At 43.7% G+C, this 23,675-nt stretch overlaps 3 protein-coding genes across 3 annotated transcripts; 1 reads left to right on the forward strand and 2 right to left on the reverse strand.

Moving 5' to 3' along the window:
• Positions 1-873: 873 nt before the first annotated feature.
• LOC115663129 (uncharacterized membrane protein At3g27390) lies at positions 874-5,097 on the reverse strand. Its single transcript, XM_056316425.1, is given in 10 exon segments — positions 874-1,235; positions 1,412-1,652; positions 1,748-1,943; positions 2,015-2,174; positions 2,282-2,388; positions 2,505-2,793; positions 2,876-3,012; positions 4,246-4,438; positions 4,522-4,630; positions 4,969-5,097. Coding segments are annotated over 10 exon segments (1,749 nt in total). The 5' UTR covers positions 5,063-5,097; the 3' UTR covers positions 874-1,012.
• Positions 5,098-7,671: 2,574 nt separating this feature from the next.
• LOC115664012 (probable glycosyltransferase At3g07620) lies at positions 7,672-10,820 on the reverse strand. Its single transcript, XM_030585963.2, has 5 exons — positions 10,058-10,820; positions 9,852-9,943; positions 9,556-9,699; positions 9,080-9,431; positions 7,672-8,675 (listed from the first exon to the last, which is right to left on the reverse strand). Exons 1-5 carry the CDS (start codon positions 10,364-10,366, stop codon positions 8,004-8,006), a joined length of 1,569 nt encoding a protein of 522 aa, XP_030441823.1. The 5' UTR covers positions 10,367-10,820; the 3' UTR covers positions 7,672-8,003.
• Positions 10,821-15,846: 5,026 nt separating this feature from the next.
• LOC115664011 (heavy metal-associated isoprenylated plant protein 47-like) lies at positions 15,847-17,111 on the forward strand. Its single transcript, XM_030585962.2, has 3 exons — positions 15,847-15,983; positions 16,068-16,188; positions 16,739-17,111. The coding sequence occupies exons 1-3, from the start codon at positions 15,975-15,977 to the stop codon at positions 16,990-16,992; spliced, it is 384 nt and encodes a 127-aa protein (XP_030441822.1). The 5' UTR covers positions 15,847-15,974; the 3' UTR covers positions 16,993-17,111.
• The last annotated feature ends 6,564 nt before the right edge of the window (positions 17,112-23,675 follow it).

The raw sequence follows: 23,675 nt of genomic DNA on the forward strand, positions 1-23,675 counted from the left end.
AATTCGTGTATATTGATGATTATGCATTAGGTTTAGCTTGAATTTCGTAAGTTTTGGTTTTTCTAATACGCTCGTGTCATTTTTATTATTTATCTAATTGAGCTATACGAAATAGCACGGCGTTGCTCTCGCGACGCCCGATATTATTTTCTGAAATAATAACATGACTAACTTGTTTACTTTTCAGTTTTTACTGATCAAAATCTTGCGGCTCACGTCTTTCGACATTATAAATACCGGCACACTTGAAGCTTTTACAAAATACGACTGATATCTTTGTTGTAATTTTTTATGATTTAAATTTTTTAAATTTTGACAAGATGGTAAAAGAAAAAACAAAGACAGTTTTTGCTTTTCCTTAAACTCAAATAAACAAAGCTCATATCATCAGTAATGTCCATCTTATTTTTCTCTCAATCAATGTTACCACGCACCTGAGGTATTGATGGCCACATGTAATTTGTTGACGCAGCCGAGGTTATTTTTCTCTCTATGAAAGAAAAATGATTAACCTCACATGTAAAATGGACAAAAAATTGCATAGTTTTCATATACTATATTTTTTGGGTCCGTTTGTCTGGAGAAAAAACTATTTTCGAGAAATTATTTTCCAACTATCTAGTGGGGGAAGATAATTTATCATTCTGGCAAACAAATGTAAACTAACAATTTTCCTTAAAATATGTTTGTTTCGTTAAACTCTTCTAGAAAACTAGCATTTCTGTTCTTAGCTCATCCGACTTCAAAGAAAGATAGGCTTGAAGAGTATCCCAGCAGCCATATGCAAATCCCCCGATCGGCCGAGAAGGGTCCACATTCTGACTGCAAGCTTTTGGACGGAGCACGAGACAAGCGAACCCAAGACATTAGCCGATGCAAATACTTCTGTACATACCTTGGCAAATCGATTTCCTGGTTCAATCCAATACAGCTCCTAATCCCGTGAAACTATTAACAGTGTATGACCATCTATGTATACTAAAACCTTAATCACATGCGGCGAAAAAAATCACTAGACGATCCCATCAGGCATGCTGACACGCCCTGCTTCTCTCTCCTCCCCATCGGCGGTTCCTGTGGAGCTATCCCTACCATATCCAGATTTCGAGATGCCTCCCACTCGGTTCGCTGAGGAAGCGGCGAGGACAGCCTCTATGTCCAACACCTTCACCAGATTTCTGAACCGGCGTCTAAAAGTCGGCAGTCGGGACATGGAAGCTACAATCCCCTGCAACCTGCAACCATTAAGTAATGCACGAAAGAAACTGATTCCGTCAGCCTTTCAATTTCAAGTAGGTGAAGGAGGGATGGCATGGGCCGAATCTAATCGACACGGCACATTCAGTTTGATAGTGTACATTTCTGTATTACCTATTATCCTAGGGGCAAGAGATTGAGCACATACTAATACCTTCTAATTATTGCTTGCAATTGTGCCCTTCTCACACTGTCATCTGATGGAAAACCAGTATCGTCCCACTCCTTGAGTTTTTCATTTTTGCACCTCATTACTAGCTTTCTAAGGCACGCCTCTTCGTCTTCAGTTAACTGGAGGCCCTTGATTTGGTCTTTGATAATCAACAAAGGCCCAACAAACCACTCAAACATCCTGTCCCTCGGACTGTTCATCATTGTAAGCTCCACATCATCAACTGTGAATCCATTCAAAACATCCGTGAGAATCCTTAAAATAACATAGAACTAACCAATTTTTTACAAACGAAATACTCAGATTTGATAGACGTACAGATGAGCAAACCGTCAGTCTCTGACTTAGCTGAAGCTAGCAGACATTGTAAGATTGACCAAGCAGGAAGCTTGATGCCTAACTTCTTACAATTTCCTTTCAATATGCAATCCTCAACGTCTTTAACATCGATCAAACCTTCACGCAGAAGTATCCTACCATTAACCTCACATGATTTAAAGAGCCAATCCCACAACTGCAGAGATAAGATTTTTGTTGGCGAACATCATATTGAAAAGATGATTGAGGTGGTATGATTGATCTTACTTGCACTGGTCTATACTGTTGGATAGCCCCCTTCAATGTTCTCGACTGTTGTGAATATAGTTTTGAAATGTATGGACCTCCTTTGCCATCCCTTGATCCATTGTTGACGCTGGAATTCTTCCTCTCGAGGCTAGCTTTCATGTTTCGACGATATTTGGGCCTGGCTGTCAATTGATGGCTCGAACTTAAACATCAATTTGTAGCAGAACAATTCCTCACAGATTATCAAAGCATGAATGATCAAATGAAAGAAGATCATAAATGCACCTTGGCAGACAAGACCCTTCTTGCAGGTAAAGTAAATCATTAACATACTCATCGAACAATGAGACAACCGACACAATGTAGGCCACTCCCATTTGAAGCGAATCCTCCTGGAATTAGGTATTTCTGTTCAGATCAAACTCGAGGATAAAGAAAAGCTATCAACACACTGATGCAAAATCGTTCAACTACAAGGATGTTTCAGAAGGTGGCAGATTTTTAGTACCTGATAGACAACTACTCCACTTTATAACCCCAGAAAAAAGCTAGAAAGGAAAGCTGCTGTCACAGCTCCAATAACGGCAAGAGGCCACAAAATTATGGCAAGCCCCGCAAATGGGACACACACCGTCTCTAAAAACGGTCCTTCTCGGCCAATCAAGTCTTCCAGTAGTCTCTTCCACCCTCTGAACAACATATATGGACTTTTCACCAGGGCAACAGCCATGATCAAAGGAACATCTACTACCACCCCCATCAGACTCGCCATCAAAGAAGCAGGCAACTTTGATAACCTAAAGATAATATCATAATGTGAATGTGCCATAGTTGCCATACTGCATATTTTTACAAAATAAAACTAAGGTACAGTTTTACTTGATGTCCATGGGCTTTTCATCTGGTTGTATTTTATCTCTCAATTCATCCATAAAGGAAAAGTAGGAGTGGAAGCAGAAATCAGTGAAGTCCCGTACCACAGTGCAACTTCCTTCTACCGTGGACCAAACACCATCCTGGTACCATAAAACCATATTCACAATTGAGATACAGGCGCTGCATATTGTTGTGAAAGTGAATAACCGGAAAGAAAGGACTTCCAGTTACCACACAGAGATTAAAAGAGAGAGCAATAACTATATAAGAAAAATACAACCACCGCCAAGCTTTTTCCAACTCAATGGAGTCAGTTACATTCGCCACTGCATTCTATCTAATACCAAAACCTACTAATATCCAAGCTATTATATGAAAATAACTCCCGTATGAACCCCGTAAACAAGCTATTTGGGATCATTTAACACTTCCTTATGCACAAACCGGACTATAAAAGAGTGCATGTGAATTTAAAGGACAGGGCTATTAGTTGGAAAGAGATTACGTGTATATAAGACACGAACAAAAAGCGATGCACATCCCTGGCTTACGGGTAACGTATTACTCTCACATAGAGTGGTTGCTTACTTATGATTGGAGATGTAAAAAATCATCCAATAACTATAAGGGATCTCATGAGTTTTTGCTTTCTTGTTGCTTTCAATATATTATTCAGAATGAAAGATAAACATTAACAAAGACGATCGCCTTGTTCAAGTCAACAACAGTTCGCAATTAAGTTCCATCCAGCCAATAATTTTTTTTTACTGTTTATGACTGTACTGTTAAAACTGAAGTCTAAAGTTGCAAAAGGTTTTTTGACTAGAGGAACTTATGAATAGGTTAGGAGAGAACAACTAAGTGGTCCACGACGGAAGGACTCATGCAAGCTAATCTCTGAATTCTATCTTCAGCTGCCTATTCCCTGTAAAGGACTTTTTCTTAGGACAAGTGTTGTGGTCATAAGTTGATACCATGGCAACCAGAGATACCAGATCCTATCAGTAACTAGCCAGACATCTGCCACAGAAAGCAAAGCAAAGCTTTCCACACAAAATTGCATGCTTTAGCTGTCAACCTTCTGTAAGGCCACTATTCATAAACATTGCTCGGTGCGCCCCTAACACGTCTTCGACAGGTATGTATGGACAAAATCTTTATATTCTCTGAAACAGCTCGCAATTTTTCTAAATAACGTATTGTAGATACCCTATAGAAAAAGAACATCTTGGTACTGGAAATCAACACAAAGACACCGTTTCCAAGTTACAAGTTTCGAATTGCTGGGGTCGTTTCGGGAGGTTCATTTCTTCGAAAGGAGAAGCCCGAGAATCGAGAAGCAAACTAGACTCAGAACCCAAGTGGGGACTTACAAGAAAGCAAAGATAGAGCTTGTCCGTCACATTCTCTCCGACCGCTTCAAAGGTGGCTATCAGGGGAGCAAAGACCCCGTACGCGGCTCCACCCAACAGGCTTCCCGCAATCCCGACTACAGGCCAAAGGACTAGAGGCACTGGCAGTATTATCAGCACCAGGATCTTCAGAATCAGCCCCAGCCTCTTGGTCCTGAAATCATCATCGCCACGAAACACGAAGTGCAAAGCATTAAAACAGAGGAGTCCGACCGGCGAATCCACAGTAACACCTACCTCGCCACACAGTAGTAAGTCCAGGCAAAATGAGCAATCCACAGCCCTATGATCACGGCCGAGTTTCCCATCCCGACGATGCACACCACGACCGGACCGACCAACGCCGCTGTCGTAAAAAAGAAAAAAGAAAAAAGCGGGAATCACCGACGGATACAGACAGGAAGCCACTAAGCACAACAAGAAGCACGCATTTCTCTGAATTTACTAGGACATCCTCTTTTTTCTTCTCTTTTATTTTTTCTGGCTGAGCAATCAAAACGATCGGCAAACTTCGATCAAACTCAGCTCTCCACCCGCAGTGCTCAGCCTGCTAGGATTCGCACAATAGCTCGCCGCCGACGAAGCGTCACCATCGGTCTCGCTCGACTGGGAACGAAGACGAGCCGAATCGCGACGGCACGAAGGAGGAGGAGGAGGAGGAGGAGATGACGACGGCGCGCGTACCTTTGAGGAGGCCGAGGAGGAAGAGGGAGGAGAAGAATGGGAGGAAAGTGACGAAGCTCCACAGCTTGGCCAGGAACCCTACGGGGACCTCCATTGCCGGCGCTCCGAAGCGCGCACAGAGAGAGAGAGAGAGAGTTTTTCACGAAGAAGATGGAGACGATGAGGGAGGGAAGGAGAGAGAGATCGCAGATGGTGGAGGTGGCAGCGAGAGGGATCCCGAGAGACGCGTGTCGAGAAGGAGCGCAACGGAACGGCCAAAAGAGATTCGGGAAAGCGACACGGCCCACCCCCCCCCCCCCACGCTCCGCCTCTTCTGTTTCATTTACGCTTTTTTTCTTTTTTCTCATTTTTGGCGGGAACCGACTCACAAGCTGAAAGGAAAAATGACCTAAACAGCCCCTTAGAATTTTGATCCGACGTGCAATGTAGCCCACGGACTCTTAATTTGTTCAATGTGATCCCTGAACTTTTAATTTCTTTAATGTCTTCCCTGAACTTATGGTATATGTTCAATTTAGTTCATGAGCTATATGATTCAATTTAAGGACTATATTGAACATGTGCCAAAAGTTTAGGGATTATATTGAATATTTTTCGGGGAAAGCGTTGAAAAAGTCCTAAACCTTTTGTATTTATGTCAATTTAGTCATAAATCTTCTTTTAGTGCCAATTCAGTCTTAAACTTTTTGTCTTTGTGCCAATTCAGTCATTCCAGCTAATTTTGACCATATATTTGCTGACGTGGATGCTGGCCGGCTTACGTGGCATAGCCGACGATTACGTAGACAACTTTTAATAATATATTTAATATTTTTTCAAATTTTTTTTAATTTTTTCCTTTCCTTTCTTTTTCCCTGGCGACCGGCTGGAGGCCAGGGCTGGCGAGCCCCGCCGGCTGCTGGCGAGGGCCCGAGCCTTCGCAGGTGTACCGGTTTTGGGTTTTTGATGGTCAAAAAATTAGTTCGGGGTAAAATTATCACAGATGTACCAGTTTGGGGTTTTTGGTGGTCAAAAAAATAGTTCGAGGTAAAATTGTCACATGTGTACCAATTTGGGGTTTTTGTGGTCAATAAAATAGTTTGGAGTAAATTTGTCACGGGTGTACAAGTTTGAAGTTTTTTCGTGGTATTAACCCAACTTTTAAATCTATTCAATGTAGTGTTGGGTTTTAGCCCAACATGCTATGTTGTGTCCATGAACTTTTAATTTATTCAATATGGTCCTTGGACTTTTAGTATCTGTAGAATTTGGACTTTTAGTATGTGTTGAATTTACTCCCTAAACAGTATGAAAATGTTTAATGTTATCCCTTAATTTGAATTAATAAAACATAATATTGAACGTTTTTATACAGCCCAATGATTAAATTGAACACTTACCAAAAGTCTAAGAACTGTATTGAACAAATTAAAAATTTAGGGATTACATTGCACTTTGGCCTAAAGTTCATAGATCACATCGAATAGATTTAAAGTTCAGAGCCCATATTGCACATTTGACCAAAATTAAAGGACCATTTATACCATTATCTCTTTTACTTTTATCTTACCAATTTTTCGAATTTACGCAATTTTTCTAATCAAGCTGTTTGAACCTTAAATTGAATCATTAAAGGTGACGTGTTCGCGGAAGCGAGCAAGATTTTGACGTGAATAGCTTGAAGTGCCGCGTTCGTGTTAAAAATATCTCGTTGCTCGAGCATTGTTGATTTCAGACGTCTTCGAGATTTTTTAGTATCCTCTGCATTAGACTGATGTGGTTCGCCGTGGCAAACTCGAATTTTTTTGTGCCAAATTCACGCTTGCTTCGAGGACACGGTGGTCCGAAGTGACCCGATTTGAAGTTTGAGAAATTATGCAAAAGTCAAGAATTTGGTTAGACAAATTAAGAGTTCAGAAACGAGAGCAAGATCCGATGATCAAGGGGCTTGTGGCGACGAAGGGTTTGGGTTCCGAGCCGGCCGCCCCGCTCGCCGCTCCGATCTTCTCTTTCATCCTCTCCGCACTTCTCGATGAAGAGACTTGCTCTCAATCCGAAGAACCGTACTTGATCGGAGAAAGCATGCGAGTTTCTGAGAATCAAAGTGATTTTTTTACCTATTAGTAATATGATTAACTGATGAAATCTATATTGTTGAGACGGCTTCATCTCGCGACGAAATATTCTTCATTTGTCTTGTAAAAAAAAGTGAAAAATTCCGAATGATGCGAAGAGGTAATGTAAATTTGATATACTAAATGACGTGATGAAGATCATAGTCACAAAAACTTATTAAATCTCTTCTTCTTTTAAGGCAACGTCTCCTTCCACATTGATTATGGCTTTGCCATCAACTCCACCGATGCGCTTCTTCACCGAGGGCTCCTACTTCGTCGTCAGATCACTCATTGATTTTTCGTCCTCGCCCTCATCAGATCCAGAGAGGGCGGCCCCTGCCAGATTCGGCAAGGGCCCGACGCCCTCGCTAGCCCTTGCCTGTGGCTGGTCGCCGCGGAAAGGAAAAAAAAATAAAAAGAAAAAAAAGAAGAAGTAGCGTTGAAGAAGACAAAGAGATCAACTAACGGGGTCTACCTGGACACGTGGCGAGCGCTGAATAGTGTCCTTACGCCTACGTGACAAGATCGACCTACTTAATATTTGCTCTGATCCAAAGGTTGAGGATTAAATCGGCAAATTAAAAAGTTTAAAATGGAATTGTCCGTATAACACATTATTGGACAAGTTTCATATCAATTTTGCGATACAATCTTACTTATGCATTGTTCAGAACTTTTTGATTGTAAACATCTCGAGAACAGAAAGTCCAACCTACGTGGTTTCTTGCCCTATGTTTGGGCTGCTACCAATGGGCAGTGTCCCTTTCAAACTGGTCTATCCAAAAACATGATGGTCGCAAAAATTGTTACACAACCATGAGACTAAATTCTTCCCTACTAATCAAATCTGCTCATCCTTCCCGCGCAGCAATGCTAGACATACAAAGGACAGCCGGGACGGCCTCTCCTTCTGATCATATGCTCGACCTGCTTGCGGGTTCAAGTCGAGTCGGCGATCCGGATATTCAGGCGGCGGAGCCAGATGGAGTGCACGGTCATGTGGAAGACGTCGTATCGCCTCGGCGGCCCGTTGGCTGCGAAATGCCTCTGCACTTGCTTCACCCTCCTCTGCATCCTCAGGTACTGAGACTGTGAAATGCCCATCAGTATCTTCTTGATGTTGGGTATGTCCCTCACTTGCACTTGCACGGAGAAGGCCTTCCAGTTCAGGACATCGCTGAACGGCGGCACATAGCCGTCGGAGATCAGCACGGGCACGCACTCGGCATATATGGCCTCTACGACCCTGGGGCTCGCCACCTCGTATCCGCTCGGGCATAGGCAATACCTGCTCTGCCTCAGCATTGACTCGTAGCTCGCTCCGCGCGGGAGCTCGTCGTAGACTTGCACGTCCGGGTCCTCCTTGTCCTTCCACTCCTGCAGCAGCAAGTGCCTGATGTGGCCGTGCAGGCGGCCCGCGAAGAAGGCCAAGATGCTGCGGCGAGATGGGGAGGGGCCGCCCAGGAGGCCGGAGATCTCCCCAGTCTTGAGGTTGATCTCCGGGAGCGGCGCGTCCTTGAAGGGGTCGAACCCTTCCGAGGTGTTGGCGTTGCACAGGACCCTAATGGACTTGCTGAACAGGTAGGGCACGTAGGAAGACGCGTGCGGCCCCTGCGGAAAGTTGAAACGGATCGCGTGATGCGGTGTTAGCAGGATTGAAGATGCTAGTGAAACCAAGACATCGCATGCTAATATGATCATTTCTATTTTAGAAATCAAGCCTTTGAGTGCAAAGAAGCCCAAACGGGCAGTGACTTTGAGTAATGTACTTGGTTACTTCGGACAATGGGTTTGAAAAACTTTAGCCTGAACAAACATTTCGTGACTTGTGATGTATTGGATAGCACCAAAGTTGATTGACCCGAAAAGCTGGAAACGGCAAAAATCGATCTTCTTCTTATGTTTATTTTGCAAAAAAAATGCTCCATCAACATCAAAATCGAAATAGTACGAGTGCTCGACGAAAGATCGACACATTTTCGACCCGTCTTGAAATGTGATGTTAGCATTATTACCCAATCATGGCAAGAGAGCATGAAGTGATCGGCCCCGAGGCTCCGGTTCCAGAACGGATGCTTAGCGGCGATGACGTCGACATAGTCGACGACGGCACGCCCGATGGCGTGCGTCTCATGGGACCCGGGCTCGTAGAGGTACTGGACCAGCATGACCACGCTGAAGGGGAGGAAGTAGACGAGGGCCTCATCTGGGTCCATGGTCCTGTACTGGTTGTGGCCTCTCTCCATCTCATGGATGAACCTCCCCTCTGTGGAATATATGCTCTTGCATGGCCCGTCATGGAACATTGGTGGCTCCCCTTCCTGGTACACATATATCTTGAACAGCCTCTCCATCTCCAGATAACTCCTGCATATTGTCGCCAACATATGATTCTGATTTCTTTTCTCCGGTTCACGTTATCGAGCGACACAGGATTGATCGGGAATCATAAGGAAGATAGGGAGACGGCAATCAGAGAACAGCACGATACCTGTGAAAAGCGTTGGCGTTCCTATAAATCGGTCCTCGGGGGACGTAGTCGGCGTCGGCATGGACCGATGTCAGGTTCCGGATCAGAGCGGCCTCCCTGATGGCGGACCGTGCTCTGGACAGGCCAGCCTCTAGCCTCTCTAACCTGCCCAAGTGATCAAATGCCCTCAAATAAGTGTGACTGACTCAATCGGGAGGTTATAAAAAGCATACAGAAGGCCCGGCTTTTTAACTCAAATCTCTGTGTAAAGGACATCAAAACAAACACTTTCCAAATCCGACACCTTTCCTCCTAACCTGCTATATCTTTTGACAACCCTCACAGGCTCTTCGATGGCGGCCGGTTCATCCGGTTCCAGTTTCTCCGTCAGCGTCTCATTCTCGGCCGCCTAATAGAAAGGACAAGCGAAAGATCCGAGGATTATTAGAGAATGGCCATTCAGGGTGTGTAAAAAGAAAAGAAAAGCACGAAATTTTTGCAAAAAGGCACAATTCATACTTACACTTGGAGGGGCAAAAGCTACTTGATTTTCTTCCGAATAACTCATAGGCCACGGAGACTCCATGGCGCGGTACGAATCGTTGGGCCTGAGTGCAGACAGTGCAGCGGTGGCTTTCGAGCCGACGAAACCAACTCTCAACTTCCACGGCAAGGCAAGTTCAAGCCGAGAAGACGGCCCATTACCGGCCAGAGCGAACAGACCGACCGAGATCAACGTGAGCGGCGCAATAAGACAGAGAACCAGAAGCGAACAAAATGACCGGTGCGACGAGGACGAGGTAGGCGAGGAGGCGGCATTCGAAGTGCTCATGTTGCATCACTCTTTCAGGGGGCCTGCTCCTGCTTCTCCTCTCTGCTGGGAGTTATCAGGGACCAGGCGAGCACGTCCTCAAAAGGATAGGATTCATTGCTTCATGGCAAGTTATTCCATACTTGCGCGAGAGAAACCTGGTGGGTTTTGCTTCGCTTCTTCTTACTTGGCATTTGTCAGATATAAATAAGGAAGCAGAGGCACAAGGCGTTGGTAATAAAGAAGGGGGGTTGATGAGTATTGGATGCGTTGTTCGCCATGCAAAATGCTTTCTTAGAGCTGACGTCTCCTTAGGCTCGCCCAGCCTTTTTTAAGCCCTAAGTTGAGCTACTTTTTTCCCGGAGTACGCCGTCTTTCAAGTATCAAAAGGAAGATTTCTACAATTAAAAATGTAAAAAAGCAAGATTCGTAAATAGAAATGAGAGTATTAGGAAAAGTTGGCACCCGAAATACGTGTTTTCTCTATAATTGATCGATCAGACTTAATTAAATTACTTTAGACGGTTGAGTGTATCTCGAGTTTTGCCCTTGCAACGGAGATTCCGTGGAATATGCTGGGGCTCATTGAGGTTTCACCTTTGGCCTTACTTAGTCGATGAGGAGTCTTATCGACATAGAACTTACACCGAATAGTCCCGACAAATGATGATTGAGACGAGATTCGGCATTTCTGAACCACGAAACGCTCGGTTTCCATTTCGATTGTAGGTGTAAGTGTAACCAACCTGCTCTTAAGGATATGGCGGAAAGAAATAATAGAGAAAGAGCTCCCGTATAAAGATGTTCATTAGTACGTAAACCAATTGTATATCATCACTGATAAACACCAGAATAAGCGATATTCACTAGGTCAAGAGCAGCCCCCTCATGTAAAAGCTCCCACAGCCGGTTGACCAAAATGAGGATCGCAAATTGCATGGAGCAATAGGCCTTTTCTCAACCATGTCTAATGCAAATTGTCTTAGACAATATGAACTTATAGATTATCTAGTAGCTACATTCACTAATGTCATATGGGCAATTCAGTTTCAAGCATGCCCATGTGAAAATATATATTGCATGGACAATTTTTTTTTTATACAAATGAGGTTGACCACGTGTCAAAACTGGCATTTATTGAACAACTTAGACTATTAAAAAGATAGTTTGACTGTCCTTGTTGGGGAAGAAGTTCAATGTGAGATCTGAACGGCATCGGTGTTTGGAAAATTAGAAGGACGAGGCTCCCCATGAATTGAGCAATTGATGCAGCACGAGCCTCCGGTGCGTTTCGGCCACGGACTCCCTCGCACAAGCCATCGATCCACGCCCACGTGCTTCAGATCCGTGGTCTTGGTCTTGGCACAGCCTTAATCATTCGTCCTCTTACATCCATTCGTTCAATTGTGCTCCTTTGTCACGCCTACGACTGACGGTACTGACGCCGGTTCGACGATACGGCTAACGATGTCGTCAAAATTCGGTGCACGAGATTTCGGTCATGATTTTAGGCTCTTCTATTTGCTCTTGGCTTTGGGTGTAATTTCCTCGAGATTTGTATAGGATGGATTTGGAGCGCCCTGTCCTGGATGTAATTTTCGGGGCATGGTTATTCTAGGATTGGTGTTGTTTTGTCTCTCCTTAGGTGTTATAAAGGGAAAATTATCAAAAAAGTCATAAATTTATTGCAATTGTGCAAATTTAGTCTTTTTTGCCAATTGAATCCTAAACTTTTTTCATTTGTGTCAATTCAGTCCATCCGGCTAATTTTGGCCAGCCGGTGCAGACATGGACATTGGCCGTCCTACATGGCGCGGCCTACACTAACGTGAACAATTTTTAATAATATTTTAATATTTTTTCGATTATTTATTTATTTTATATTTTCTTCCTTTTTTTTTTTACTTTTCTTCTTCCTCTGGCCGGCGAGGTTGAGCTCACCCTCACCTAGCAATGGCTCGGTCGAGCCTGTCTAGTTGCCGGCGAGGTCCGGTGATCGGCTAGAGGAAGAAGGAAAGAAACAAAAAAAAGAAATAGAAAGAAAATAAAAAAAAGGAAAAAGAAAAGAAAAGAAAAAAGTAAATAAAAAATAATTTTTTTAAAAAATATTATTAAAAACTGTCCACGTTAGCGTCGGTCGCCCCACGTAGGATGGCCAGCGTCCACGTCTATAGCAGTTAGCCAAAATTGGCCGGATGGATTGAATTGACACGAATACTAAATGTTTAAGACTCAACTGGAAAAAAAATGTTTATAACTAAATTGACATAATCACAATAAGTTTATGGCTTTTTTGGTAAGTTTCCCGTGTTATATATACACACAAAAGATAGATTTAGAAAGAAATATGATAAATTGTAAGCTTTATGTTTGGATGGTGTGGAAATCAATCAACATCCGATTAGTTTTGTCAATAATCTTTCTTCTAACATCTTTCATTTCTTGATACTATCATACGTACAAACAATGAGAAGGCTAATCCATACACTCTAAAAATCGAAAAAATTAATACATGTTTCACAAGATAGATTTTACTCCTTAGAGCCCATAGCCCATGACCCTTCACAGGCCTATCTATCTAGTATACGCAAAATTGCATATGTTTGTAATCCCGATTAGCGAAATATTAAACGGGCTTTATTTGATTACTAAACTTTAAAATTATGTAGTTAAAAAAAAACTTCATAAATTTAATCTTATCGAGAAGAAATCATGATGAGAAAATGAAAAGAGGGATGAGAGAAATAAAATGAGTGGTACATTTGTAGATGTATCTGATTATAATTTGTCTTTAGAACAAGATAAAAAAGGGAATGAAAATAGGAAATTTTATGATAGTGTAGAGGGATCAAAGGGACGGATGATTTTGCAATTTGGAGGAAACCTTTGGAGATCGATCCCTATAAAAAAGCTGATTCAGGGCTTTTAATTCACCCGACTTTAGCCTCGATCTCGATCTCGATCGATTGGAAGAAACGGAACGGTGGGGTGACTCTCAGGACTAGGCACGACCGAGCAGAAGGAAGCTTCCTCTTCCCCAGCACCAGCACCGGCACCCGCACCGCATGGAGCTCAACATCGATTCTTTTCTAACTTCCTGAAATGTCCGTTCGTCTCTCCGTCTCCCGTACAACCAACATTTTGGTGTAATTTGCGACGTTGCTAGACAAGTCGGATATTCTTTCTTTCTCTCAAGAGTGCCATGGGAATTATTGGTCTCACTTTACCTAACGCGACCATTCTTCTTGATTTCCATGTACTTGACCAATTGGTGGGAGCAAAAGAGGAACTTTTGCTACCGTCTCCTTCACTCCGGAACATACACTTTCAATGCTCGATCAACCTCGGATCGTTCAAGGGGCAATTTCCATCGCACTTTCTTCGTTTTTGATTCGTCAAAGGCCTGAAGAACAAAACCTCTTGCGCCCACCACGTTCTGTCGAAAGTTACAGGTCTTGGTCTAGGGAGTTTATAAAAATCATCATGTCAATATCTTGGTTACATCATCTAATACGCAAGTTACTTTCATGAAAGATTGATTTATTTTCCCATAGATATCCAAAATCAAACTCTATGTAATGTCATGCAGATTAGATAAGGGTTGAGGTAATGTCCTTTTCATCCTCAAAAGATGATATTACCTCGTGATTAATCGAAAAATGTTAATCAAATTCAATCATTAAACGTAGGATCCCAATCCTATCAAGTGTAAAGTATGTGTTTATGTTATGTACGCGCATGTATATGTGTATGCGTGATCGATGCGATTGTTTAAACGTCTTTGTCGCTTTCGTGTGGTATATGAAGTTAGCTATATATCATTCCATATCTTGCACAAATTCAGATATTTGTTGATTTTATTTTCATTTTTCCTTCTAATTTGTCCTTTAGATTTTCACGAGTAACTCGAAAGCATGAAGAAACGAGACAATTCGAGCAAGAAATATATCACGAAAATAAAGGCTGAACACAGCTGATTTATGGGGTTGGCGGTGTGCCTACTGTACAGGGAGAGATTGATAGAATGGTTCCTTCATAATCGGTTAAGAGAAGATTACAATCCCTCGAAATACTCACACTCAAGCGTTTCCCGATCCTTGGTACATCCAAACCCACATGAATCAATCACGAAAGAGGAGTATTCTCACGCTCTTATTTCTCTTACATGACGGCTTTCAAGAGCTCTCTAGAGTTTTCACAAGTTTATGATAGAATATAAGTTTCTAAAATGGGGTTTTACCAAGTCTGGATCGGGACTGCATCGTGGCGTCGGATGCCTGGTTACCGCGCTGGAAACACGTCCAGCTTCTGGACATTGGCTGGCAGCCCGTCGGCTGTTTTTAATTGTTGCGATTGAATGCCAAAGTTGTGAGGCTCGAGTGGTTTAAACATGTCCTTTCTTTTCACCATGAGAAGGATTTATCATTTTCCTTAGAAAAAGCCATTGAAGATGTCTTAGAATTTGTGCCCGAAATTTTTGGGGTTTCCATCCGAAGATGTATTCCTTTGTAATAGTGATGACGAGGGAATTACACATTACATAATGTATGTCCCCAACCTGGGACGCACCATGCGGTAAAGCAATTAGTTAGTTACATCACGTCTACCGTGTAATCGATCCGTACAATACTTTCTCGAGAAGTAAATAGTAGGTTTAGAGTATCATTGTGTCGGATGTGATAGAATACTTAAATATTAAATCATGCCTTAATTTAATAGCTTAATCTTTTAGAACAGTTTGCACTGATCCCACGAAATCTTACATGGTATCAGAGCTGGTCTTGAGTTCGAATATTTTCAGGCCCAATTTGCCTCCCCAATTAAATATGTCTACACTTAGTATTAGGCAAAAAAGCCAGACTAAGCGTGAGGGGGAGTGATGAAATACTTAAAGTGATGAAATGACGTCTTAATCTAATAGTTTAAGCTTTTAGAATGGTTAGCAGTGATCCCACAAAATCTCACAGGGTGCAAGCAAAGAGAAATCCCCACATTGGATGTCCGTGCTCTTAGTTTACGGTACATCTAAAATCTCTAAGGTTTTCTATATGTTTCTTCAGTAATCGAGCAACTAAAATACTTTCACGAGAGGCAAATAGTAGGTTTGGGGTATCATTGTGTTGGGTGCGAGCAAAGACAAATTCCACGTTGCATGTCCATTCTCTCGATTCATGGTACATTTAAACTCTCTAAACAGGGTTTTTCTACATGTCTCGTTAATGACTGAGCAGCTAGGGTTTGTATTTAGGGTGAATACATTGTCGCCGCTGGCCTTGCCCTAATCTGCACGTCATATGTTATGATCCCGACCTATACGAACTTGTCTTGGAGGCAGGTCGCGTCGAAATTTCCCCACACAAGTCTCCCCGTGCTGTGTCTAGCTACTTTCCACCTTTTCTCTTTGAAATTTGTCGCGACATTTCGCTTTTTCCCCGTAAAACACTCCAGTCAACACTCAATATGAACCAACGTTCTTCAAGGAAATGGCTATAAACACACACTCTCTGTCTCTCTCTCTCGTCTTTACAATACAGATCAAACCCCAACCGCTCAGTCTAAAACTTAGAATACTCAACATTGGAAAATTATTTGCAGGTCCATCGAAGAGCATTGTTGACAAACCAAGACGATGACTAAGGTGCGTAACCTAGTATGATACTAATGTTTGATTAGTTTACAAGAAAATGTTGGTATACATGATCACGGTTCATTATGCTTGCAGAAAAAGGTGGTGGTCAAGGTGTCCAACATGAATGTTACGAATCGGAAGTACTTGCTCTTCCCGAATTTTAGAAGGCAAGATAATCGCTTGAAGGCTCTTCAAATTGCGGCGGCCGTCCCCGGTAATGATCGAAAACAAAAACGACATAAGCAGTTTATTTTTAGGGTTGTCCACAAGAAAGATAAAAATTTAGTTGTAATGCTTGTTAAGAATGCGAAGCAGACACTGAAGAGGTCCTTGTCCAAAAAGAAACTTGTTGCATGAAAGAATGAATTGGTTTCAAGGATTGACAGAAGCATCCAAGAAGCTTTTACAAGAAAAGAGAACCTTTCTTTGCCATGTGTAATTGAGAAGGCTGAGAAACAAAGCATAGAACCTGAACTACTTCCATTTCCTTGGAAGCTAATTCTATTCTTTCCCTACTGCAGAATCACATTGCAGAAAAGATTCAACCACCAGTAGCTTGTGGAAATCAGAGAACTGTCGTTTTGATTGAGTTTTAGCAGCTTTTTCCCTAACCGTAGTAAATTAGATTGGCCAAATTTATTGTACCAATCGACTGGACAGATACTAACAAGACTATGGTGCTATATCAAAATGTGTTTCATGCGACTTGCTTGTAGAACGAGCTTGATTAGTCCATGATTTCTCTGCTCAATTGATGCATGTAGGGTTCCAATCATTGAGTATGAAAGGAGCAGACCGAGACGTGATTGAAGTAACGGGGGACGGAGTCGATGCAGTCGACCTCGTCAATAAGCTTCGCAAGAGCGTGGGTCATGCAAAGTTGGAGACGGTGGATGACGTCAAAGAGGAGAAGAAAGAAGAAAAGCCCAAGGAACGTGAGCCGCTGCCGCCGCCGCCGCCGCCGCCGCCTCTGTACATTGTGACGGAACCCGAACCACCTTGTTGTACCATCATGTAAAGCTCTCTCTCTATTTCTCTAGAGCTACACCATGTGATAACTTCCCAACAATTTCCCCACTACCGTTTTCTTTTTGCCTTGTACTTCAGCCTTTGAATAATGGTAAGTGTGTCTACATCTGTCGACAAAGTTTATATCAAGTGACATTAAAAATCGAAAGTGAAATTTGCACCATGCATGCGGGTCCAATTTCAACACGCAATTCGAATATTGGTCTTAATACACAATTTTATAGAATGGGTCTTGATATATCAAACAATTCTTCGGAGCATTTTTAAGCAATGGTATGAAATTTCGTGGCAGATCCGGAAGAGAGGCCAACTTCTGTTTCGTTCTTTCACAGTCTAGGGCATACGTCATCATTGAAATTTCTCCTTAATGGCGACCTTAGAAATTGGAGAATATGGACAAGAAATCCTGCTTACTGTCCAAGCTTTATTGGCATTAGCCAATTTTCCCTCCGATGACTAAGAAACATAGTGCATCATGAGAAACAACTAAATTTATCGGCAAAACAAAAATAGAGCGATGCTAGAAACACTAACACCGATATACTATATGATTTTACTGAATAAGGTGGCAGATGGTGGGTCCATCAAAGCACTAAGCACTGGACAGAAATCTGTCACATTGTTAGTAAAAACGTTCAATGTATCAATTTTAGTTCCTCTAACTTTGATATGATTTAATGATGGAGATCAATTTATTGAAATCCATGCTCAATACCTGCTAGGTCAAATCCATTTAACAGGCGCCCGACATGTTAGATACGCCTACTAGTCCTTCTTCGGACTTCTCAAAATCCAATGAATGTGAATTGAAAGAGTTGGTTACTTTCTTAGAAAATATCTAAAGTCGAACTCTATATGATCTCACATATATTAAGATGCGTATTGAGATAGTATCCTTTTCATCCTCAAAAGATGCTATCTTTTTTGTGATAAATCGAAAAATGGATAGGACCCCAATCCTATGATGTGCGAGTGTGAGGTCCGCATGTACATACGGATGAGTTATCAATGCAATCGATTAAACGTCGTTCTCGGTTTTTTCGGACCCTTCTCTCTTTCTAAAAGCTACGTGTCACGTATGGTGATGCTTGTAGGGACGTTATAAATGTTCTAAGCAAGATATTGACGTGATGAATAGAACAAAACTCCCAAGACCAAGACCCGGGACTTTCAAGTTTCAAGCCAAGAACAGAACGTAGGGAGAGGGGCGTTTCCTTCAGGTATCGACAAAACAAAACGAAGAAAGTCCAGTTGAAATTAATAGATTTGGTCGAGCTTCGAAAGTGAAAGTTTGGGAGTGAATAAGACCGTAGCGCGGCCGGCGTTGAGGCCACCATCCAGAGGGTGAGCGAGGCCATGTAGTGAGACCCCACGCCCTTGCTATGGGTGAACCATGCCCCGGCAAGGATCGGGAAACCTTTGCACATTGAGGGACGAGAGACGTGACCCTTGCTGAGGAGTTGCTCGCTCATGGTGAGGGCAAGCGATCTTCGCCACCGTAGCTAGGCTGCAACCTTAGGGGGAGCACGACGAGAGTCGTCGGACCTTCGCTAACCAGCTGTATCCTTTGACAAGTCCCGCAGGCTCTCCATTCCCGACCGGCTCGTCCAATTCCGGTGTTCTTAGCCAGCGTCTCATTCTCGGCCGCCTAATAGAAAACTCAAGCAAAGGATCCTAGTATCATCACAGAATGGCCATTATGAGGGTGTAAAAAGAAAAGGAAGAAAGGAAATTTTGCGCAAAGGTACACTTCACCCTAATGGTTGGAGGGGAAAAAGCCACTTGATTTTGCTTACGAATAATTCCGAGGCATGGAGATTCGATGGCGTGGTACAAATCGTCGGGTCCAAGTGCAGAGAGAGCAGTTTCAAGCCGATGAAACTGACTCTCAACTTTCGCGACCAGGGAAGTTTGAGCCGAGAAGACGGACTCAACAGCGGCTAGAGTGAATGGACCAACCGAGATCAATGCGAGCGGCACGATAAGATCGAGAACCGGAAGCGAATCGGATGACCAGGGAGTCGAAGACGAAGTCAGGGAGGGCTTCGAAGTGCCGATGTTGCAAGAAACTTTAGGGCTTGTTCTTACTTCTCTCTGTTGGAGTTATTAGTGACCGGTGAGCCCATCCTCAAGGGATAGGAATCATTGCTTCATAGGCAAGTTATTCCATTCTTGCACCAGAGAAATTAGGTGGTACGGTCTTCTAAATCAATCGTCCATCCATAAAAATACCTTTAATCATACTTCTTCGTTTCACCTCCGACCAACGGTTGATTCAACAATGCTACTAACGATACGCAGAAACTCCGTGGTTATGACCTCGGGCTCTTATACTCGAACGACTAGCTTTTGGCTTTGGGTGTAATTTTGTCGAGATTAGTATGAGAAGGTACTGCAGTGTAAGGTTGGTGTCGCTTTTTTCTCTCTGTTGATATTATATATATACACGAGCAAATTTACAAAGGAATATGATATACGGGAAGATAATGTCTGGATGATGCGGAAATTGATTAACTTTCCTTAATTTGTCGATTAATTTTTTGTTTAACATTTTACATTTCTTAGCAAACGTTTGGTGTTTATACTAACATACATATAAACAATGACAAGGCTAATCAATATACTCAATATCTAAAAATAGCTGCCTAAATCAATTGAAAATTTTTACTCCATAGTCAAGTGCCCAGAGCCCATGACCTTCACAGGCCTATCAATCTACCAATCCACTCAATGATAGTTAGCCTAAGGGCCCATGAGCCCCTGCTTGATCCGAGGTCTTCCCAAACCAACCTAATGCTCCCCCTTAGGTCGCAAGTTCTCTTCACTTCAAGCACGCTTGGTCTAGCTTTCTCGTAGCAGTTATAGCTGCGAAAATGGGTATTTCATCTTTTGGTGAGGTCGTTCAACAAATCCTTAGTAGCTGCGCATCGGCTTTTACCTTTTGGAACGTGTCTTCATCTAGTTTGAAGTGTTACGATTTTAAAACACGTATTGTCATACACACAAGTTATGGCAACTCATATCATGGCTGCGGTAATTGTAGAACAACCACAATAATCACAGCCATATCTAGGAGACGGATGTTTAGCTCGACAGTTATCAATCTACCACTAGCCTGATATAAAATATCCATCGCCAGGGCAATAATCATCGGTCTAGGGCTTTTGGACATAACTCATTTTTCCACCGACAGTGAGATTTGCCGACGCGCCCCCCCCCCCATCTCTCTCATAAGTTGAGATCTCAACGTTGCTAAGCAAGTTAGATGAATTCTTTTAGATGGGGAACATTTCAATGTACATTCATTGCAGAACTTTTCTCTCTGTACTTATAAACGTGACCCGAATCATCTATTTTGATCCATAAGCGGATTCAAATGGATCCGTATATTGTCATTTTTCCTAAATTGATGATCACGATCACTCTCCTGAAGCAAATTGAAAAAAAAAATCTCATTTCAGGGATCAGGAGTACCCCCCAACATTTGCCAGCTTCTTTTCAATTAGAAGCGACCATTCTTCTTGATTTCCCATTGTAGTTGACCAATAGTTGAAGAGCTACGGTCTCATCAATCACTCCGAAACATTCACTTTCTAAGCTCGATCAAAATCTATCAATCTCCAATTGGACTTTCTTTCATGTTTTGTCTTGTTCAAGACCTGAAGGAGAAGCCGCCCCTCTCCCTACGTCCTGCTCTTGGCTTGGAACTCGAAAGTTACAGGTCTTGGTCTTGGGAGTTTGTTCTATACATAAGGTTAATAATGTCATGCTTAGATCATTTATTGCATCACTACAAGCATCACCACACGTGACACACACCTTAGAAAGCGAGAGAGAGGGAGAGAGAGAGAGAGAGAGAGAGAGAGAGAGAGAGAGAGAGAGAGAGAGAGAGAGAGAGAGAGGGAGTGGGAAGGGTTTGAAAAAACGAGAATTACCTTTAGTCGATGGCATAGATAACTCACATGTATGTATATACCGACCGCACACTCGCACATGACGGGATTAGGATCCTATCCATTCAGTGAGCGATCCGCATTTTTCAATTCATCCCCATAAAGGATATCATCTTTTGAAGGGGGAGGGGGAAAAGTACCGAAAAAGTCATAAACCTATTGTATTGATATCAATTCAGTCCTAAACCTTTCAATCGGATCAATTTAGTCCTAAATATTTTCACATTGATACAAATTCAGTCAATCCGGCTAATTTAGGCTGGAAATTGCTGACGTGGATAATTTCTTTTTATAATTTTTCGAATTTTTTTATTAATTTTTTTCCTTTTCTTCCTTTGGTGTGTGGCTGGTACTCGGCCATGGCCGGCGATTGGCCATAGGCGAGGGTCACCCTTGCTGCGTCGGTCCTCACTAGATTTGGTGAGGGTGCCCTTGCCCGGGCTGTGAGAGTCAAGCCCTTGCCGGCCCTCGCTTATGGCTGGTCGCCGGCTGTCGCGACCGAACTCCCGAGCCCTTTTTTAAACAACATGCAAAAAAGGGGGGCTCGCCTGGTACGTGCTAAGTCTAGGTTCAGGACTTAACTCGGGCCCTCCCAAGCCTATACCATATCGCGACTTAGGGTTTAAGTATTTAACATGCAAGTGGTTTATACCAAGGAGTCGCCACTAATCGATTTGGGGTGGGTCGATTAGAAACCCAAATAGGATGATGGGAGAATCACCCTATTCCTACGAACCAGAGATTAAATGAGTTCGGGGACTTGGTTACACTAGTTGGATAACTAATGCCCTTTCGGTACCATTTTACCCTGTTCATTTCTGAAAATATTTGTCAGGCAATTTGAATTGATTTTAGGACCTTTCTCCTAACATGTTAGGTGATCAAGCGAGTGCATAATCAGAAACGATTAGCAGTCAGGAACACAACCATTCATGCAGCCTAAGGTTCTAACCTTAACTAAGTCAGATGACATTCAAAACACAACAGCTCATGCAATTGTATTAAAAACATGCATAACAATACAACAGTAATAAAAACTATCATGCAAAATACTACCACGCAATCCTAGGCTTATCTAATTTAAACATGGTAAATTATGCATAATAATACTATAATAAATAAAACATTTAGAATATATCAAACAAATTTAAAAAAAAAATAAAAAAAAATTTAAAATTTTTTTTTCGAAAAAATAATAATAATAATAATAATAATACAGAAAAAAAGAAAAAAAAATTAATTAATTATTTTTTTTAAATTTTTTTTAAATAAAATAAAATAATAATATAATATTAACCGGGTCGGGTCGGATCCGGGTCGGAACCGACCCGGGTCAACGGATCCGACCCGGTCGTTGACCCGGGTCGGATCGGTCAATCCGGATCGGGTCGGAACCGACCCGGGTCAACGGATCCGACCCGGTCGTTGACCCGGGTCGGATCTGTTAATCCGGGTCGGTCGGAACCGACCCGAGTCAACGGATCCGACCCGGGCGTTGACCCGGGTCGGATCTGTTGATTCGGGTCGAATCCGACCCGAACATACAGACCTGCGGTGAGGGGGGCGCCGGAGAGGCCAAAATTGGCCGTCCGCCGGCTGACCCAGGCCAGCGCCGCCCCCAAATCGCCCGACTAGGACCGCCTGTGGGCTGTGCCACTCACCTGAGCCGCCGTCGGACCGCCGTTCGCCGGCCGGCGACAAGACAAAAACCGGCCTCATTGAGGCATTTTGTCGAACACTGGGCGTGCGCGGTGGAAATCAGCCGATTTCGACCTCCTCCGGCGGTACGGTCAGCTCCGACGGCTGCGGCTGACGTTCGACTGCGAGTGGGGACCGGGACCGGCGACGGCATGGGCCGGGAATCGCGTGACTCGGCCGGCGCGAGTCCCGGCCGGACCGCGTGCAAAAACAGGGGAGGACAGAGGTGATCGGGACCCGGGGATGCTCACCGGTCGACGGCGCGGCTGGGCGGCTTACGGCGGGTCTGAAGGCGATGGCGACGCTGATGGTTCGCTCCGGCGTACTCCCGATCTGCTTTCTCTCTCTCTATTCTCAGCTCTCTTTCTCTCTGTTCTCTCTTTCACTGCTTCGCTGACCCCGAAAATTGGCCGACCTAGGCTCTTTGGCTCTCTGTGTCGCCGCCGTCGGCTCGGCGGCGGGGACGGATGGCTGAAGCTGAGGCGCGGTGGCCGCCGGAGGCTCCCTGTCTCTCCCGGCTCACGCTCTCTCTGTATTTTTCTCCAAAAATGGCCGACCCCCTCTCTCTCTCTCTTTCTGTCTTTCATAGCCGACGACGACGAGTCTGGGCCCGGCCGCGTCGGCGTGACGATGGCCTACACCGGCCTACGCCACCCCACGACTTTCGTGGCTATGGCAGGCCGGTGCAGAGCAGGGGGGCTGCTCAATGTGCCGAGACGGAGAGGAGAAGGAGAGAGAGAGAGAGAAAAAGAGAGACCGGGAAACAGGAGGAGAAGGGACTGGCCTTAATGGCCAGTCCTTGTGGCGTGCTGCCCCGGTCCTGCTCTGGCCGGATGGGGACGGGGCGGCCGCGCTCGGCCGCTCGTCGCCTCTGCGTCGGCAGCGAGAGGAAAACGGGGGAAGGAGAGCGACCGCTTGGCGAGGGGGAAGAAGAAAGGAAGGGGGTGGGCCGGGCCGGGTGATCCCGCGGGGAGGAGGAGAAAAAAAAAAAAAAAAGAGGGCCGGCCTTGGCCCGGCCCGA

This window comes from Syzygium oleosum, unplaced genomic scaffold (assembly GCF_021117445.2).
Source record: "Syzygium oleosum isolate NSW1041296 unplaced genomic scaffold, Sole_v2.1 Sole_v2.12, whole genome shotgun sequence".
NCBI classification, from domain to species: Eukaryota; Viridiplantae; Streptophyta; class Magnoliopsida; order Myrtales; family Myrtaceae; genus Syzygium; species Syzygium oleosum.

Bases quoted from the DNA above. Each gene is read 5' to 3' on its own strand.
- LOC115664012 (XM_030585963.2), bottom strand. From the start codon at position 10,366: ATGAGCACTTCGAATGCCGCCTCCTCGCCTACCTCGTCCTCGTCGCAC. The intron at 9,700-9,851 runs GTTAGGAGGAAA...TCACTTGGGCAG, and splicing joins GTTGTCAAAAGATATAGCAG to GTTAGAGAGGCTAGAGGCTG. The intron at 8,676-9,079 runs GTAATAATGCTA...AACTTTCCGCAG, and splicing joins TGCTCTCTTGCCATGATTGG to GGGCCGCACGCGTCTTCCTA.
- LOC115664011 (XM_030585962.2), top strand. The intron at 16,189-16,738 runs GTAATGATCGAA...TGATGCATGTAG, and splicing joins AATTGCGGCGGCCGTCCCCG to GGTTCCAATCATTGAGTATG.